General features: G+C 33.5%; 1 protein-coding gene across 1 annotated transcript in view; it reads right to left on the bottom strand.

Annotated features, from left to right (window-relative positions):
• Positions 1-21,256, bottom strand: part of LOC149791314 (uncharacterized) — a 291,320-nt gene that overhangs the window by 107,493 nt on the left and 162,571 nt on the right. The window contains exons 20-25 of the mRNA XM_089969843.1: positions 16,047-16,127; positions 14,373-14,489; positions 10,826-10,951; positions 6,848-6,916; positions 3,796-3,864; positions 717-844 (exon numbers count right to left, since the gene is read on the bottom strand). Coding sequence (XP_089825969.1) covers positions 717-844; positions 3,796-3,864; positions 6,848-6,916; positions 10,826-10,951; positions 14,373-14,489; positions 16,047-16,127 — 590 coding nt within the window. The remainder of the gene's footprint in view (positions 1-716; positions 845-3,795; positions 3,865-6,847; positions 6,917-10,825; positions 10,952-14,372; positions 14,490-16,046; positions 16,128-21,256) is intronic.

Genomic DNA, 21,256 nt, shown 5'->3' with positions numbered 1-21,256 from the left:
ATTGAAAAACTCATGTTGATATGACCCTTTGTTCCTTTAGAATCAACTTCCTTCCTTTTATCTCAAACATACTGATTCTACTTGGTGTACATAGGAGTTTACTTAAATTTTCTTGACAGAAAAGCAGTGATTTCATTTCCTTGAACTTAATATATGTTACTAATTTCAAAATGAAATTGCTCTAACTCAGTCACACAAACAATGCTCTGATCCTGCTGAGAGAGATTGTCCTATAAATAATGCAGACTTTCAGGAAAACCACTACTACAATACAATTACAAGTAGGTGTTTAATGTAATTAAATGATGTTTACACAAAGAATGGAGTCCAACCAGGGCCTGTGATATGGGTCAGTTCAAGGTCAGGCAGTGGACATGCACACTAAGTTGGATTAGCTATCAGCCAATGTTACGGTTATTATTGGCTTTGATAGCAGAATAATAAAATTGAAACATAGATTGGATGCATGATGTATCAATGCCAATATTAAATCAAATAATACATCCATGCACAAATGCCTAAATCTGCATTCTTTAGGCCCTCATAAGCACTTCTACATCTTTATGATGCCAAATGAAACAGCATGATGCTTCCTGGAATGAGACTCGTGCAAAAGAACAGGTATGCTTTTTTCCCCAAGAATTTTATTGGTGAGAAAATGATATTGGGGTAAAATTAAGCAAATTAAATTTAACACATTTGAGACTGACAGTTACCTTTGCCTTCTTATCAGAATCATGGACATCAGGACCAGCTGCAAGAAAGGTATCTGTCAGGTGACCATCAGTGATAAGGATGATTCGTGGTGGAATCTCTATTCCATTTACAGTAGGAATGGAAAAACCTGTAGGGAATATTAAATATAAGTATTGCCAGCAATGTATCCAAGAATTTATTAAAACTATACATTAGGGCTGTTCCAGTAAAACATATATCCCCCCCCCCCCGTGACGGCACTTCAAAAAAACTTCTGTAGGAGGTTGTGTTTCAAACTATATTGATTCTGGCAGTGGAAGGTTGGTTAGGAAAATCACTTCTGTTGTGGATTGTATTAACAAAACGAGAAATTGCTGGTGGGGTTGTCAGAAGAAAAAAAATAAAATGAATATATATTTAAAATCACATCTAACCCCCTCCTAGTGGTCTAACATGAATAAAACATTGGGTCATAAAATGATACCAGTACACATGAGTGTACGTAATTTGTACAAACTCAAGTACTTTTAAAACAGTGAAACACGTTCCACAAATTATGTCAATGTTGTGGATACAAAATGTGCTTTGCGCAGTAAGCAATTTTTATTAAACTTTTAACTTTAAAAGTGCATTTTGCAACACAATTTGTACTGCCACTATTGGTCTCGCAGTGCTTGATGCGACATCCAGATAGCTGGATACTTCGGTTCAACATGAATGGCAGTTAAACTAATCTGATTGGTTCATTGGCCCTGGAACAAGCATTTTATGGTAGTTTTAAACTTATTTTCATCATGGAAGTTTTACAAATGCATGTTTCAAGTAAGGGACACATAGCAAACCAAAATGGCTGAATCACAACAGGAGTTTGTCTTCAGATGATGTTGTCAGTCGGCAAATACTGGCTGGTGATAGCTATGATGACAATGAATTTCATGTACATCGGTCTGTTGGACATTGGGAAAATGTCACGGGAAATACCAGTGTGTGATTTTGAGCCCAAAATTGATGCTGAGTGCGAGTCCGATGTACATGTTGGATGGACAATATGCCGGTTATGTTTATTCAAGATACCCATGTCTGAACAAGCAGACTATGAAATGGTAAAAGACGACTATGAATGGTCAAATTGAAGAATTGCGAGCTGAAAGACGCACATCTATATATATCTTGTCTAATATGTTTACTAAATTTATACTAATAAGATCTAATATGTATACCAAACCCAAGAGAGTACAAAGAAAGGATCGACAAGGTGGCCCAAACAAAAATTCTTAAAACTGAAGAACTCCAAAATACCATCAGTGATGATGATGCTGTTGACAATACAGTTAACTGCAATGACACTGATTTTACGAGTACTCTGGGAAAATGATTCCTTGATATTCATCCATTTTTTAAAATCTAATTAATGATATAAAAATGTTTGAGTTGTTATATTTCTTTTGTTTTTTAAATGTTATATTAGTCTTGCAACAAGCATAAAAATAAGACATCAGTAACTGAAATTTATGTTCTTTACAAGAACTGATATAGTGTAAAAGTAGGCAGAAATAATGCAACATCTCTTCCGCAGGCATTAATGGGTTTTTTTCTGACAAATCATGTAATATAAGTTTAACAAAACATTTATTGAAAAAAATAATAACAAGGAATCATAGCATCTGACCATACATTTAAAACAATACAAGATTTAACTATTATTCTAATCAAAAGCAGCATGCCTGCGAACAAAGAAAAATAGCAAAACATAGTGATCACTTTAGTAAACACAGTTTTTAGTAAGGATACAAATTTATGATGTCTGTATTAGAATAGAAATTCCTATTATAAAATCTGTATTCATGGACATTAAATTAGTAGGTATTAAGGGACTGACTGATCAATGACATCTACAAATAATAAGCCACCATGAAAATTTGTGATTTCACAGTATCAGAGACATGGCTGACAGACAAACAAAAGGACAAAAGATTGATAATAATGAATGAATACAAATAAAAATATGCAGTAGATTATATGATCTATAAGAATTCAGTAGATTACCTCCAGCCAGATGTCATTTAAATCGCTTCTGTCCCCAACCCAATATTAAAATCACTTCTACTGCCCACTAACCCATAGCCAGAAATTATGTTTAAAAAATATGCTTCTGTAGGGGGCAGTGTTTTTTGATTAAAACAAATCTGATGGTGGATCATAATTTTTTAAAACTGCTTCTGTTGTGGGTTGGTTGTTGAATTTGAAAGTGCCTTCCCCCGGTGGGTATATGTTTTACTGGAACAGCACTTAGAACCATGGATAAAATTGGCATAGGGGGATTTTTGTGTTAGTTCTGTTTCCCTCTTTCATCAAGCACTGTTTAACGCGTAATTAATCCTCAATATGGAGTTTCATTTCTTACAGGGTTCTTCTGAAATATTTTGTTTATACATCAGAAAATTAAGATAATCAACAGAATATCCTAGCAATATGCAAATTTATATAATAAACACATTATTATTACTGTATCAAAAGTTAATGGTTTATATAAAAATTTAATGGGCGGGTAACCAACGTAACTAGAACAGAGACCCATAACTGCTGTGTAGACAAGCTCATGTAATATATTCACATAGCTGAAAATGATACCCATCTCAAAATAAGAGCCACCACAATGACATTCCTTTTGCGATGGCTACTTCTCTTGCATGTAAAAATTTACATGTTTTCCATAACACTCTTGCCTTTTTGTATGAAAAATGAGAATGATTAACATTCAAGTGACACTACTGTAGCCAGAGTGAAGACGTGTTAATAACTCTTCATTACAAAAAATCTTGATACAACATTTTCATACACTGTGTAAAGTACATTCAGAACACGGAAAGCGAAGACACCTCTGAATAAATATAAGTATCAGTTTCGTAAAAATCAACACAACAATTTGGAAGGAGCAAATTTAAACAAAAGCTCATTTAGTAATCTTTGATAGTGATACAAGCATTTGGTTTGTCCATCATGTCAGCTCTCTTACCCCTCAATGAGTCCCCAAACAGCATCTCAGTAAGTTAGCTAGATAGATGGTTTGGTATCCTATTATATACATTATATACATACATGTCTTTCTTGATGAGGCCTTAATCTGACCAGGATACTCTTGGGCCATGCTTCCAATATCACCTGCATCTTAAATTTAAGATATATATTATTCAAACATGGCAAACTTTGACTTGGGTTGGATCGTAATTATTTTAATTAAACAAAACATAACAAAAGCAGACAGAAGAACTGGGGGAAGTCAAAAGTAAGACAATTATATGCATCAACTGCCCTGCCAAAATCATTGCTAGGAGGACTGATTTGTCAAAAATATTCACATATATTAAATCTGTATTTACAAAGTAACAATATTTCTACAACAGAAAACTAAAACTGAAGAATTTTAAACAGAAAAACGTTATGTATAAATCATTAGTCTAATAAGTGTACCATATTTTAAATGATTTTGGAGTTCTGCTCAGGAACTCAAATGAACAAAAACAAACAAAAAACAATTGTAACTGAAGACTTCTGAACAGCAAAAAGCAGATTTTGACCCACAGTCTAAAATGAGCATCTACTTTCATTGAGACATATTTAATGGTTTTAAAGTTATGCCCCATAAAAAAGGTGTCCACAAACAGCTTAAACAATGGGTTAGGAAAGGCAGACAAGTCGCACAAAATTATATCTACGTACTTGGTATAACATACTGAGTGAATCAAACCATGACTGAAAACCTTTAAAAACTGTTTATGCAACACGAATGCCAGCACTGTCTGAAAACATAGTCACTCAGAGAGACTAATGCTCTACTGACCAAAATGAATTTGATGGAATCCATGATAAGTCTATTTAATCTAATTAAATGATGAGTAATGAAACCATCTCATACAATCTTCAGAAACTCCAGAAGCGTTATATATGCAAGCAATTAACTAAACACCATTATCGTTTGTTTTCATGGCAGTAACATATTTCAATTCAACAGGTATATAAATTTATAGTCCAAATATGTACTTGCTGGTGACAATGACAATGTTAATGCACTATTGCATAAACTTATAATAGTAACCTATCAGTAAAGCAAAAGCAGGATAAGTTACTTTCAATATGCTTGCAACATTGTACTAATGCTCTATGTTTGTCATCGTCATATGAAATTACACATATTCGAAATATGAAGAAAGGATAAGAAAAATGGAAACCAAAATATATTATTTCTTTTTTTAAACAAAATTACAGTGGTCCCCCTCTTGAACAACCCCCATGACCAGTGGTCACCCGCTTCTTACGAATAGAATCCCTTGGCACCAACGAGTTTGTATTAAAAAAATTACCCCTCAAGAATGGCCACCCCTCCAACGTGACCAGGTTATTGGTACAAAAATGTAAAATGTTAACCTTACAAGCAGCCACTTTTTATTTCAAATGTGTCCAGAACCAATAATTAATTCATATCGTAACATAAGGTAAGTAATCAGATTATCTCTATCGTTGATACATTTCTCCCAATTACAAGTTTTTGTTACTGAAAGAAGTATAGACTAAAGTACATGTAACACTAAGATTAATATTATATCATTATCTATAAAAGCCGACGTTTACAGGAAATGAGCTCAACAATGTTACGATAGAGTTTTGGGCTTCACACATCTGTCGAGTTCTTCTCTTTGATGATTATAACCAGACGTAATTGTCAAGATCATAACATGGTCAGCATAGGCTAAATACAGATTTTGTGGATTAACACACACAGAGAAATTAACCTTGAACAAAACAGGGTACCTGACAAAGACCGAAAAATCATGTGACAATACGTTTATCGCTTCCTTTATGAAGAAGGCATTTTGTTGATTCTACAAAGGTTTCATCTTCATAATTAAATCACATACAGTTAGCAACATCCGAATAAATCATTACCAAACAATAACATGTCATTACGTAAACAGGGACGTATTACTTTAGAAGAAAGTCGGTTAAAAAGACTCAGATAAAATAATTTCATGCTCAAAAGACTCGAATAACCGACAAGGAGATTATTCAGCAGTGATTGGAAACTGGAGCAAATGGAAAGAGAATTATGTATGTACCAAGATTTAAATGATGTTTTGAATGGTTTTGCAATGTGCATGACAATAATATCCACTCGCATATCACGCTTATGCCAAGAATAAGAACTATTAATGTATATTCAGTTGAAATAAGTCTATTCTTAAGCCAATTAGAATCTTTTAATAATTAATGTTACTTTTAAACAAAGATATTAAATGCAGATATTAACTGCTCTGAAGTATGTAGCCTTCTTACTATGTACATCACATATACTGCTCACAAAAATTTAGTCCCCCTCTGGAAAGGCCACCCGTCTTATAAGGCCACTTTCCCAGTGCAGAAGGGGTGGCCGTATAAGAGGGGGACCACTGTATATTAATTTTTAACATTGCTATCTAATTATTTATAGTAATAGTCCCTTAACAACTAAAAAGCCTTTATTAAAATAACAGCCATAATTTTGTGAGACAAAATATATAAGCCATGCAAAAATCTATTTTTAGAATACAAAATGTGTCAAACAATTTACAATCATTAAGGTTTTAGCTCTATTTTATTCTTTTGAATTTTCTATGCAAGGAAAGGGTTTTTCATTTTGAAATCTTATGACCTATCAAGTATCCTACCCTGTCATTATCAATTCAGAATCCAATGGGAAATGTCTCATTGCGAAAAGTGATTAAAACAAGTTTCTGATAAACATTTAGCAGATCTTTAAAATACAGGGATAAAAAAAACAACCCTAAACCAGTACTGATTTGCAATCTCTAGTAGAAGTAACAGTATTAATGGTTTTAAAATGTGACGTGCCAGGTTTCCTCACTGAGGGATTAACTATAGTGCAATAACTGTCTTTTAAAATTCAACAAGTTATAAAAGTAAACGATAAAACACTGGCTGAGACATTAAATAAAGATTTTAATGTATGCACACAAGTTTTGCTAATCAGATTTGTCATGAAATATCAAAAGGCGCAACTATAGAATTAAGGGGATGGTATCCTACCATCTCAAAATCTCATTATGTAAGCAAGAGAAGTGATTTGGAATACGTTTCCTACACATTATTGACTTACTTGCAAATCCTGCTAGGGCCATAAGCAGACCACCGTACATAGGGGTTGGGCCTCCAAACTTGAGGGCACCTTAATTATAAGAATTACATATGGTCATATAGCTAAGGTCGATAATAATAACTTCTAAAACAAAACAAAGACATAATAGGGATGATTGAGAAAAAAAAATTCAGTTTTCCACACTCAACCCAAAAAAATCTCTACTGAGATTTACATTTAATGTAAAGGAATTTTTATTTGCAAAAACACAAACATAAAAGCAAGTGATAGGCATCACAAGTTTTCCTCCAGACCACAAATCATGAAAGTGGATGAATGATAAAGAAATGGTAAAAGACAACTATGAATGGTCAAATTGAAGGATTGCTAGCTGAAAGATGCACATCTATATATATATATCTTGTCTAATATGTTTACTAAATTTATACTAATAAGATCTAATATGTATACCAAACCCAAGAGAGTACAAAGAAAGGATCGACAAGCTGGCCCAAACAAAAATTCTTAAAACTGAAAAACTCTAAACAGCAAAAGGAACATCTTAGCCAATAATCCAATAAGTTAAAAAGTTGCTTTAACATACCTAGAACAGCTTGAATAATAATAATAGTAATAATAATAATAATGCTTTATTTATAGAGGGTGACTCATTAGTCAAGAACCATTCTCCCTTGAGGCCCTCAAGGGAGCAAGATGGATACATCAACACCATTCCATCCTATAAAACATGAGTGTCATGTTGTGGGGAAGATTGGCTAATGTTCCAGTTCATATATACACATATTTTCTCTTAGTTACTTAGTACTCAGAGCACCTGCATATGTTAATACATATTACGTAAGGTTTTGAATATAGACCCGATTCTGGACAAAGAAACTGCCTGTCTGTTGTGTAACCATTTTGTAATGGCCTGTTCAAGGCTAAATTCAAAAGGAATTCTACATCTGAGTCTAGGCACCTTTGTTTGCTTTACACTCAGTCAGCGATGTCACGACCAGGAATTCAGAGTGACAGGTAAGAGAGAAATTACCCCTGGGCAGTTTTCAAAGAGACTGGGCCGAAGCCAATCGGAACTGAGAAATTCAAATTTAAGTTGGAGTTCCCAAGCAATCAAGATGTTATTCTGGCTACATTTATTTTGGAAAATTAGTACAGATGTGGATCTCTCAAGAAGAAGATCGCAACAACATCAAGATTCATTCAATGTACCCCAAGAGCACAAGTTGTGCACTTGTAAAAGGACAGGAAGGAATTCTTGTGAAAATCTCATTTGGATTTGGATTAAAGGCTTCTTAGGTAACATATTTTTGCCCAAATTTGCATTACTGTCCTAACTAGGGTTGTAAGATTGATGAATCGACTAGAAGGAAGACATGTAGAGACCATGTGGGTGGTTAACTGTGACATAAGCAGTTGGGTCGAGGCAAAGTACAGGAAGTACCAGTAGAGAGAGGAAGGAAGCATGGAAGAGAGTTCCGGAAGTGCAAGGCAAGCATGGAGTCAAGGGTACTGGAAGTACCAGTGGAGAGAAACCAGAGGCGGACAGATGAGTAACAGAATCAACACTGAAGGAATCAAAACACACTCTCTTAAGACGGTATTTCATATGAGGATAGCAATTGGCAACAAAATAGGTCACTGTTTGTATTCGTCAAAAGAATAACGGTTGAGAAATTGTCAATGAAATAGTTGAATATGTTGATATTTATTAAATGGTTATGCCTTTCACCTTGAGTCTTTTATACACCTAGACTATCAGCATTGCTGACTGGAGCCTCGGAGCAATTTAAATTTAAATTGTCCGTCCTTCTCCAGTGTTAGAAATAATACTGTAGGAGGCACGTGACAATGAGGGAATCAGAACAGGAATACTAACTTTAAAATAACTGTTGCTGTACAACCAGCACCAACACAGAAGTACTATAACTTTAATGGCCTTAAAGAACACTGAACATCCAAGGCCTTCTTAATATAGCTGTGCCTAATAAATGTGACTGAAATCCAATATTCCTTACTAAATTAGTCTGTATGAACTAAATGTGGATGAGACGTCATTGGCCCTAACTCTTGTGAACAATGATATGCAATGCAAGTCATTCAAGGTGTGATAACCATTCCAAATGTGCTTGAACACCAACAATTATGTTGTGCAGCAGACAACAAAGAGAAGAATCAAACAGGGATCCCAACTTCTGTAAATGATGTCATGGGACACTGGAAACCAACTTTCTTCAAGCTCTGTGTGTGAGTGTGATTTTGATTTTGAACATATCATTTTGCTACGATGACTGCAGTGTGGCAGTTTATAGTGATGTCTGGCAGCGGGACATCATGCCAGACATGAGGCATGATGTCCCACCCAGTCACATTATCCTGACACCAAGCTTACCAGTCCTACCATTAACCTCTTAATGCTGATCGCCAAGAGAGGAAGCTGTTAGTACCATTTTTGTAAGTTCTGGTATGACTCGGCCTGGGTTCAAACCCATGAACTTCCGCATCCGAGTCTTCAAGTTCTCATCAGCATAAAACTTTGTCCTCAATTTGGTTGAAATTTAGCAAACCTTGGTAAAGTCATGACTTAGAAACCAATCTTATATGGACATTAAAATCATGGGGCATAACACCTACAAAAAGCGTCATGAGTTGTTGAAAATCTAGGTAATTCAAGGTTTGACCAAAATAAAGCCTCCATACAAAACTGACTGAAATATTGCAACAAAAACCAAAGTCTGGATCCGGGTACATTACTCTGCAAATGATGCACAGACACCAACCCATTCCAACCTGAAATAGGAATGGGTGTGTTAAAAACAACTCAATCTGAACATCAAAACAGAAATACATTAAAAGATTTCTTACAACAAAATAAGTATTTTAAGCAGAAAATATTACCGAATGAAAGCAATTTATTTAAAATGCTTTCTACATTCTTCTCACTCACCATCTGTCACAACAAATGCCCACAGAAAAAAGATATTCTCCTTTAGTTCTGAAGCATGTTTCTTTTATTATTTTCTTGCTAATGTACAATCCTCAATGGTCATCTTTTAATTAACAATCTTATTTTTCAGTGAATAAAAGTACAAAGCTAATGAGAGTTTTGATTTGAAAATATTTTATTGCATTTGGGATACAGGTTCATAGGTACAGTTTCTCAGAATGAGACATTTTAACGTTTTGGCTATGTTTAAATATCATATTTAAGATGTTTCACATACATAAAATGCATTTAGCTGGATACCCAGAATCAGCCCTAAGAGGTTGTAGTAGCATTATCTGATGTAAGAAACAGAATGATTTTTTCCAAACTAAGAATGGTTGGTATCTCTAAGTGATGTAATTCAAGATTTCATCATCATAAAGGTTAATGCCAAATCTGGTTGAAGACAACAAATCTTTGCTAAAAGTTCTGCAGAGGAAATCAAATTCCAAAGGACAGGCAATATGGGGATATAACCTCTGAGAGTGGCAACAGGGACCACTTGAAGTCATGCTCATTCAATATATCATAAATATAAAGTCCCTTATCAAATATTGATGAAATCCAGCAAATAGTCATACAATTATGGTCAGGAGAACAATCAATAAGATGTATAGTTCATGAATATGATATAATAGAGAATTAGAATTCAATCAGTCTCATTGAGCTGTGTGGCAAATTTGGTTAAAATCCTTGTGAATGTCAAGCGGTGAAATCTAAAGTGGGATGAGAGAGATACGTATTCAGGGACTACAACTCGTCCAAATGCCATGCTGAAATAGCAAGGTGTCATCAATACAGAACTGTATAAAATATTTGTTTAAAAACCAATTGCTCCCTGTTAAGCTGTCATTTAGAAAGAATTTGTTAAAACAGATGGACAATAAAATATGGTTACTAAAGGGTCTTTATTAAGCAGGCCACTAATAGCCACTAAATGGCTAGATTTAACAAATGTATCAGAAGATGTACTGAAGTCTCTTGTCTGTACTTACTGAATGCCGTTTGCAGATCAGAGTAATTCTTGGACAGTCGTTGGACAACCTTGACCTGCTGACCGAATACAGACAGTGCAACTTGCTCTTCATTCATTTCAGCCGTATCTTTGATTCTTTTCAGTTCTGCACAAAAGTACAAAGTGCACATAAATATTTAGTAAAAATAGCAAATAAAACTATTATTAAAATTTAAAAGTAATACTTTAAATATTAAAATTATAACTGCAATTATAATTATGATTGTAATTGATCAAAAGCAAGGGTATATAAATTTTGCACTCTAAAAAATCCAGAATTTTGCAACTATCTATATTTTATGTTTAATTTTCGTACATGACTGTAGACTGTGAAAGTTATTTTGCAAACAAGATATTACATAGATAACTCTTGTCCATGAATTTAGACTAAACATTAAAATATTTTATGCAAACATGTTTACTTGGACATGACTTCAGGACATTAGTTTTCCCTTAGGAATTCCTGGTCTACTTTTGTTTTGTTTACTAAATTTAAGCAAAAGATCAGACCTGTTTACAACTTATACTGTTTTGGAAATAAATTATTAACCTTCATCCTGGTCCTCGTTTTCTGTCTTAGGTTTTTACATTAAGGTTGTTTACATCAGATGTATATATTCCTGTTTTAATTTCTATCTAGTGGAGTCAGTATTTTAAGTTGTGTTCAGTTATAATTTGCCAGAATATATTTATCTAAATTATTTTTGGAATTACAAATTCTCATTGACTTTGAGATTAAATCATTATTTTGAAATTAATGAGAATTCATTCATACATGGACGTTATGAATTATTTCACCATGATACATCAAGACTGATGACACATCATAGCATTCAAAACTGGAATTCATTCTGAACACTCTATAAATTTGGATTTGTGGCATAATGTTTAGGATTAATTTGGATTTAATTCACAATGCTGTGTATATATATATATATATATATATATATATATATATATATATATATATACTATTAGCTAGCAAATTAGTATTATTCTTGAAGAGGATGAATTTGCCAGATTCTGTCAAATATATTTCATGTTGTGTAACTTTATATACTTTACAAAATAAAAGTTCTGCTGATGAATCATTAACTTTATAGCTAAACGTTATTGTTTTCCTTCATAATCAGGGATAAAAAAGGCAAATTCCCTCTATCATGTGTATCAGCCAATAAATCGGCCTGTACCAGATAACAATGGGATGTAATGTCTGTGAAAAACTTATTAATGTGACAAATGTTCGAAACAAATATGTAACATTAATATTATTGTGCCTGCTTCTCATGAAAAGGCTGAGTTTATTCAAATTTATGAAGAACATATGAAACAAATTCTAGATGGCTGACATATTAATGTCTTTAGGTCATTGGATTCACCAGAATATAAACAAGTTCCCCTATGAAGCAGTGGATATTTAAAAAATGGAACCAGTTTCTGGGGTTGGGGGGTGGCAATCAGTTGGGGATGATGCCATTAACCCCAGACACTCCACCAATAATATTGTGATGCTATGATGCCAGCATATGCATCATGGATTATGGAATACACACTCAATCTGTTGAATGTGAGCACAAGGGACAGGGTTTAAGTGCCAGCTATGAACAACTGATGTCCTTGCAGTCTGCTTACCTTCCCTCAAGTCTAGCAGAAATCCACCCAATCTAGTGGAAGGCAATCACGGCTTTTATTGCAGTCCCGGTGGGGATTATGCTACCCTTCGCTGATCTTATTGTATTTTCTTTTCATCTCATCACATTAAACAAACAGATGATATATACCCTAGCACTGTCAATTTCATATTTTACCTACACAAACTACATGCTGGTAACATTTCGTGTGGCAATTTTCATTGGCCTGATTTAGGATACATATAAATGAACACACAGAATGTCAGAGCAAATACTTTAGAAAAATGCTGGATACATTCCCACCTTTTCCATGATGAAGCTTACATCAGAGATTTTGCCTATCTACAATATATATCCTTATTAATTAAATGCAAGCACCTGTTAGCATATACATATGTAGAAAGTTCTGGATGAAGTGGTAACTTCAGTGTTCTTGCTAATTAAATAATATTTCAAACACGTACTTCATGTACCCATTCTTAATTTGTCAACATGCATCTATTCATTCGATAATCAAAACATTAATTACTTTTCATGACAATTCATCGATCAGCTTAAGGACTAGTTGTGCATACAAAACTTTGTGTAAGATTAGTTCTAAAATTTACAAATCCTACCTATAAAGGTTCATCTGGTTCTGAATCACCTGTAATTGCTTCATTCCCAATTCTTTATCAGCTTTACATAGATGTGTTTTCAAAAGATTTTAGCATTGTCTCTGGCTCTTACTGTGTGTATATATATATATATATATATATATATATATATATATAATAAATTTCACTTACATGTAATATGAATTCAAATGTATTGTTGTTATTATTATTATTATTATTATTATTATTAAAATTTTAATTTATTTGCTTTCACAACTATTGCATTTTATGTCTAAAGTAAAAATTCCAGAATTAGAGGGTGGACTGATTTGGTGAAAAAATGACCTATATACAAACAGATTTGTAGGAGAAACCCATGTTGTTTTTTTTCTGGTAAAATAAGTTACTTCGATAATACTTAGCAATTAGGAAAATTACAAATACCTTACAAATCCGGCCCTAACTGGTAAACAACTTTTTATCTGAAATGATAAAGTTATCTGCCTCACCTAGATGGCTGTTAGATAGGGTGGTCTCCCCTTGATACCATGAAATCGTCGGTTCCTACTTTCACTTGTGCCAAGTAGCACGCTCTCTACAGGAAGAGAGGAATCACAAAATCCATACAGTCAGTTAGGAAGTTTTCTACCCTCAAAAAATGTTGGAGGAGTTTCATCTTCGAAGTGAAGTACACTCCACCTATAAGTTTCCAACTGTTACAGAAGAAATGACCAGGAGTCAATTAATATATTGTCATATTTAATAACTGTGCAACCAATTTAGAGAAAGGATCAACATACCAAAAATCACTTACTGGATCACTGCTCATGCAAAGTAGGTCAGTTCATTCATATGCGAATGTATCAACCAAAACGTTTCAGTCTGACTAGTGACACAGATAACTGTAGCAGTCAGGGGCCAGGGGTTACAAAACCATCCCATCAGATGGGAGTGAACACCTCAACATTCATGCAGTACCTTCTGTCAGAACAACTCATTATTAGGCAGAGATTTTGTATATTTTATACATGTCTGAGAACTCTCTGATAATAACATATAAGCCATCTCTGAAGTATTTCCAAACATGAAACAAGGTTGAACAAATGTACTATGACACACTTTAAAATATCATTTACCTTGAAGTTATCACAAAATTCTAACCTGCTATAGAGACTCTCCACTTAAAAGTTTTTTTACACAAATTTGGAAGATCTCATGACACCATTTTAGAGACATCTTCCAGAGAAGCAAGAGAGACCAGCATAAACCCTCATCTCTGGGAGTGCCAAATTACAGTTACCTTTAACAAAATCATTGACGAAATGCCTCGTTTCATGCCATGCAGATCCCAGCCTCATACTTGCAGATGTATCCACACAAATGATTGTGTGAATGCCCTTGGTGTTTTTCATTCGAGCTGGAGAAAGTAAAATGTGTATCAAATCAGAGCAATAGAACTAATACTAGAGTCCTAAACCTTCGGATATTAAATACTTTACAAATTATACATCAATGGTTTCATCATTCAAACAAATTCCATCTCCTGAATCAATAACTTCTAGCACAGTGCAATTTTACAACTAATATATCCACAATCTGTGTGCATCAACACATATTTTTACAGCTTGTACAGCAATAAATTCTACCATGTCAACAGAGATTTTACATCTGATATGCCAATAATTTCCGGCACATAATAATTGAGATACTTTCACAACCTGTACCTCAATGCACATGAACAATGAGAGATTTTGCATCTTATACATCGAGTTCAAACACATCAACCACAAGTTAATTTTACATCTTGTATATTAACAAGTTCTTGCACATCAACATGGCATCTTTGTATATCTTATACATCTAATTCAAGAACATCAACACTGAGGTTTCACATCTTATATGAATTTTAAATCAACACTGAGATTTTAAGTCTTATATGAAAACTAAAACAACACTCTGATTTTAAATTTTAGACATCAGTGAGTTCTAGTGCAACCTCACAGATATTAACATCTTACAAATGAAGTCTGTGTGCTTCAGCATTGAAAAACTCTACTCTACACCTTATCAATATATAAGCTATAATGCTTCCATTATGACATATATCAAACCTTCTTAATTAATGCGTGGTACCACTTCCTTCCTCCAAGAGTTTTCACATTTCACTACAGTGTATTCAAATGTTTCAACACTGAGAGCTTTTGCACCTTACTACATCAAGAAGTTCATATCATCATTAACACATAATATACCTCACTCAATTTTAACACTTCAACAATGAAAGATTTATACACCATACAAAATCGATAAGTTAAACAACGAAATGTTATGTCTTACAAATCAAATAACTCTGATACTTTATCAATTATAGATTATACACATTATACATCACCAAGTTCTAAAAATTCATCAATGATTTTAAACCTGACCAATGAATTCTACCACCTGAACAATGAAATGCTGTACACCTTATCAGTTAATCCATTCAAACCTCAGCACCTAAAGGTTGCAAACCCTATCAATCAATTAATGTTTGCACATTTGAACACTAGCAGACTGTACACTATTTAAGTCAATATATTCCAACACTTCGATACACTTCAAAATCAACAACTATACTCCAATTACGTCAGAGATGTAATGCTGCCACACTGAAACATCTTGCACCTTATACATCTGTGAGTTTTAACGTTTCCACACCGAATGATCAAACACTTTATAAATCAAAGAGTTCTAGCGCATCAACAATGAAAAATTATGTAGCTTTTAAATCAACAAATAAAAATCATATGCATTATAAATCATTCAGACTTCTTGCCAAATTTAATCAAAAGAACACCTCTGCTTTTCTGGACAAGAAGTCAAATATATCTTTCATAAATTATCTAGGAGTTACTTTTTGATATATTTTGATATAAGGAAGAAATCGTCAAAAACAAATTATGATAGACCAGTGGGCACAGTACTCTCGTACCTTCCATAATTTCCTTCAGGGCCAACATTTCCCAATAGTCTGTATGCACTCGAGAGGCTGGCGCATTCACATCCAGGTTGTCTGAAAGAACAGAAATTGTCACATGATGCTGACAAAATCTAAACACTGTCAGCAAACAAAGTTTCGAAATTTAAAAAATATTTTGGTATCCTAGCAGCATAAATCTGTTATATAACTTAAGCAAACAAAATTAAGAATTCACATGAAATGACAAACTAAAGTGTGCATGTTAGAACTGACATATTAAAAACCCAACAAGACCGTGATGAACTGATATTAAAATAAAAATAGCTTTAACGTTGTTATTATTTTTCGGTATGGATGGGTTTGTGTGTTTGATTAGGATTTTTAACGTTGCTTTAACATTTTGTCAGTCATATCACTACGATGTCTGCAGTGTGGCAGTTTATAGTGATGTCCAGCACTGGGACATCATGCCGCAGACATATAGCATGATGTCCCACCCAGTCACATTATCCTGACACCACTATGCAACACTTTGAGGTTATGTTTATGCTTCTACTTAAAAATGTTTCTTATGTCTTGGTAGGCTATGTGAAGAAGGATAATCATATTGCAATAAAACAATTATTATAATAATTATTGCTTATTTTTTTAAATTTTAGATCTATTTTGCTTTTAAAAGTAAAAAGTGGTATGGGTCTAGCAGCACAAATTGTAAAAACCATAATATCCATTTTACGGTTTATAAATTTCGTATTCAGCTTTAATTATCACTAATACTCACACCGCAGGCAATTATCTGGAAAATAATTGAGGCCCTAGTGGTATATATTTAATAGGGAAAGCATAAAATAAATCACAACAAATTAATTCCTTCAAATAGATACCAAGTGAGTGACTACAGAATATGACTGCCTCTAAACGTAACAATCTAACAAAGTGTACTCTTATAGGTGATATAAACACATGTAATGGTACCAATACATAATCAGTTTTATGAAGATATCTAAATAAGTTTAGAAGATATTTATTGTGAAGCTTGATGGAGAGATGAACACTTTTATCATTGTTTAAAAAGGGCATCATCATAAATGCATATCATATTCAGCATGCATTGCCTAGTCATTATATAACAGAATACTATGTTTCACAAAAGTATCCTTAATAAATAGTTTAGGAGATATTAACTACAAATATGATTTTGAAAACTTGTGATAACTTTTCTTCAAGTAGATATCAAAGTTAAATCTCAGACATTTCAGGAGATATTAATTTAATAAAGGTGGGTTGGATAGACATTTTAAGCCCTCAGACTTGTGAGGGGGGTATAATTATTATGCCACAGAAGACAAAAATTGAGGAAGACATGTTTGTGATTGAGGACGTTGTGAATCCAACTAAAATCTTTGCATATGCATGCAATCACTGGCATTCTAGTATGAAGAAAATTGGTATTGCAAAATGCTTATGAATATATGCTCAGATTGAGTCAGAAACATTGAAATAATAACAAGAATGACGTAAATTGTAAGTATATATGCGGTAAATAGTTATTCTATACTTCATTTATGTCAAACCTTTTCATTTGTCAGGTACACAGATACTTAAAGCCATATTACTAGTTTACCTGTACAAGGTCACTATCACAAAGACATCTTGCCTATAAATATTAAATAACAGTGTCTTAATTTCTTATTCCCTTTACCCACATTTGTACATCAGAGACCCCTTCATATTTATTTTGACCTCCACTTCTGACAACAAGGAATTCTGACTCACAATCCTGTACCGCCATAGGAAACAGAATTTCCTGGTTACTTCTAATCAATCAATCAGTTCTAAAAATTCACTATGAAACTGTTTTAAACTATACAATCGATAATTTCTAATTCTTCAGCAATGAACTATTTTACACAGTATAAACCAATGGGTCCTAACACTTCAATACTGAATGAATTTACATAATACAAATCAATGGGTTCAAACACATTAACAATGATTTTACACCATATAATCTTAGTGGGTTCTAAAACTTCCACACTGGTTTGACACCATACACCCTATGAATCAATAGGTTCTAAAACTTCAAGAGCGAACGATTTTACACTTTGTAAATCAATTACATCCATAATTATAATCAACTTGCTTAACTGAATTCATGATATTATCATATCTTCTTTTTAATTGCCGATTATTGAAACAAAAATCTTACTCAATACCAAGATTTTCAAATTGGATGCTTAAGACGTTTTTATATGCAAGGTTGGCTATATATGATCAACCAGACACCTTTATATGTCTTTTAGAATAAACCCCATGTGACTTTCACCATCTATTCTTGATGAGTTGCAATAACAAATCTTTCAACATGACCATAACGGCTGCCATAACGGATGAGTGATTGGCACCATTTTTATTTAGAACCAACAATATATTGTAAGTATTCAGGTGAAACACACATGCTGATGTGGCCATCCACTCTGAAGTAGTATCAATAACATGGATGATGTTGACCTTATTGGATATATATCAACATTATCTTCTCTTAAATACAGAGAAGGCAAATTTATGTTCAATTAGCAAGTTTGAAATTTGATATAGACCTATGTTACCTCCAGAACAGTTTTTAGAAACTGTATTCCCAAACCCATGAAACTCAATGGCTTCTTCTTGCAATCTCTCAATTTGATTTAATCTTTGGCTTGTGTCTCAATTTCACATGCCAATATAAATTATCTTACACATCACAAGACATATTTGAATCAACACTTGATCTCCAATAAATATAACTTTTGCACTTCTTGCTTTCTCTCTTCAAAAAACTTTAAAATTCCTTTTCATTCTTCTGTGCTTTTAAATATTTTAAAAGAATAATTGTATCTTTTGTCATTAACATGTTTTGTTTGCTGGATGCTTTTTTTTATAAACTAACGCAAGAATCAGCTGGATAATACACATTCATATCTCTGATAAATTAACTATTGCAACTGAGATAAGTGTGGCAGATTTATTTTCATAAGTAAGAAATGTTCGAACTTTTCAATGAAGAGCACATAATATAAATGCGATCTTGAATATTTGACAATATTTGTAAATAATCATTTTCAACAAATTCATTTTTTCATTCATTTCAAATTTATTGATGATTTTATTTTTATAAATTTGTATGGATAATCCCTCTTCATAACCATTTGAAGTTGCTCTTAATGTATAAAATCTATCATCTCGTTCAAATCGAATTATCACTTTTTATTTACAATGAACCTTCAGTTAAAATTATTGTAATGAGCATAAACAGAGTAACAATAACTGTTTTTAATATTCATTTTTGATGATATTGATGTATGCTATGATAATTACTACACCCCACATCCAGTATATGTACAGGTAGCCTAGTAGTTTAAATTTGCTATTTTTTTTACAGTAAGCAATTGTTAACAAAATAAATGAGATAATACTAACAGTTCTGATTGCAAATACAAATTTCATACTTCCCTTTTAGAACTATTTTTCATGTTTAATACGATATATATATATATATATATATATATATATATATATATATATAAAGAGAGAGAGTGTGTGTGTGTCTGTGTGTGATTTGGATATTTAACATAGCTTTAACAATTTTTCAGTCATATCGCTACGATGTCTGCAGTGTGGCAGTTTATAGTGATGTCTAGCACTGAGGCATCATGCCGCAGACATGTAGCATGATGTCCCACTCAGTCACATTATCCTGACACCAGGCCGACCAATCCTAACACTAACATCTTAATGCTGAGCGCCAAGCGAGGCAGCTGATAGTATCATTTTTGTGAGTCTTTGGTATGACTCAGCCAGGGATCGAACCCATGACCTCTATAGAGAGAGAGAGTATAATGATAGGTGCTATTTTGTGATTGATGTCTTTATCTCATATCCTGGTAAACAAATATCAAAAGCTTTTCAAGAATTTGTCTTTTTTGCAATTTGAATTGATTATGCAGACCCTTTCTACAAGAACTATGGGGGGCCCGAGTGGCCGAGTGGTCTAAAGTGCTCTCCGTTACGGATCACTGCCATCTCACCTCTATCTACGTGGGTTCGAGTCTCGGATTCGGCTAATGTGGGTATGTGAGAAAGCTTGCCAGTAGCTTCTCGTGGGTCGGTGTTTCTTTCCGGGGTTTTCCCGGGTTCTTCCTCCACCATTAATACTGGCCGCCATGTATAGCCAATCACGTGCTGAAAAATGGCGTTAAGCCCTACAACAACAACAACAACAAGAACTATGACTTGACAAAGAGAAAGAAATATTGAAACACATCCATGAATATAAACCTATATCCTGTTTTTAAACTGGACTTTTTTACTAGAAGTCAAAATGTACCAAGAGAAGTCAAACACAGCTGCCAGTGAACTTATTAACAATATTTTACAATTGAAGCCATCATTTAATAAGGTGAATCAAAACTCTTTGGCAGTAAAATTCATCAGATCTTGTGAACAGGGCAACAAATCAGAACACAGAAACATATTTATGATCCTCAAAAATGTATCTGACAACGTGGAAAAACGGCTAAAAAAATAAACAACTAAAGTTCAAGTTGCAATCAATGAATCATCCAAATAACATTCAATCTGTATTTTTAGAACATGCATGACTTACATGTCATGCTTATAGAAACTTGCATAGCTAGATCAAATTAAATGCAAGCACACATACTTATGAAGAGTAAACAAAGATACGGTTAAAGTAGCAAACTTCCTTTAAACGTAATTCCATTAAGATGTATGGTCACATCATAAGTGTTAATGACATATGTACGACTACAGCAGTATGGTAAAACACTGCATCAATATCCATATACAAGAATAAATAAAATGGTTGCCGTACTGGATGACAGCGTGGACCATTTTCATTTAGGATCAACCAGACATCATGATAATTCTTCCGGTGAAACTTCTTTTTTTTTATATAATTCTTCATTCAAGAGAATAACCAACAAGAAGCTTTCAAGATGGCTGACATGATTGCATTATTGGATGTCAGATCAGCACCAGTTTTATTTTAGGTTAACTAGACATTTTAGGAAGTATCATACTGAGACACCATGTTGATACGGCTAACCCATTTTTTAGCAGCAAAGGCATATTCAAGATGGCAACCCTAAGGGTTATTTTAAAAGCTGAATCTATACAAGTTTCGTTTAGTGCTAACTAGACCTCTGGATGAATGTGAGTGC

Source organism: Sinohyriopsis cumingii, chromosome 9 (genome assembly GCF_028554795.1).
Source record: "Sinohyriopsis cumingii isolate HCF-2022 chromosome 9, ASM2855479v2, whole genome shotgun sequence".
Classification (NCBI taxonomy): Eukaryota; Metazoa; Mollusca; class Bivalvia; order Unionida; family Unionidae; genus Sinohyriopsis; species Sinohyriopsis cumingii.
Note: the sequence above shows the minus strand (reverse complement) of the source record. Positions and strands in the feature narration are given on the sequence as shown.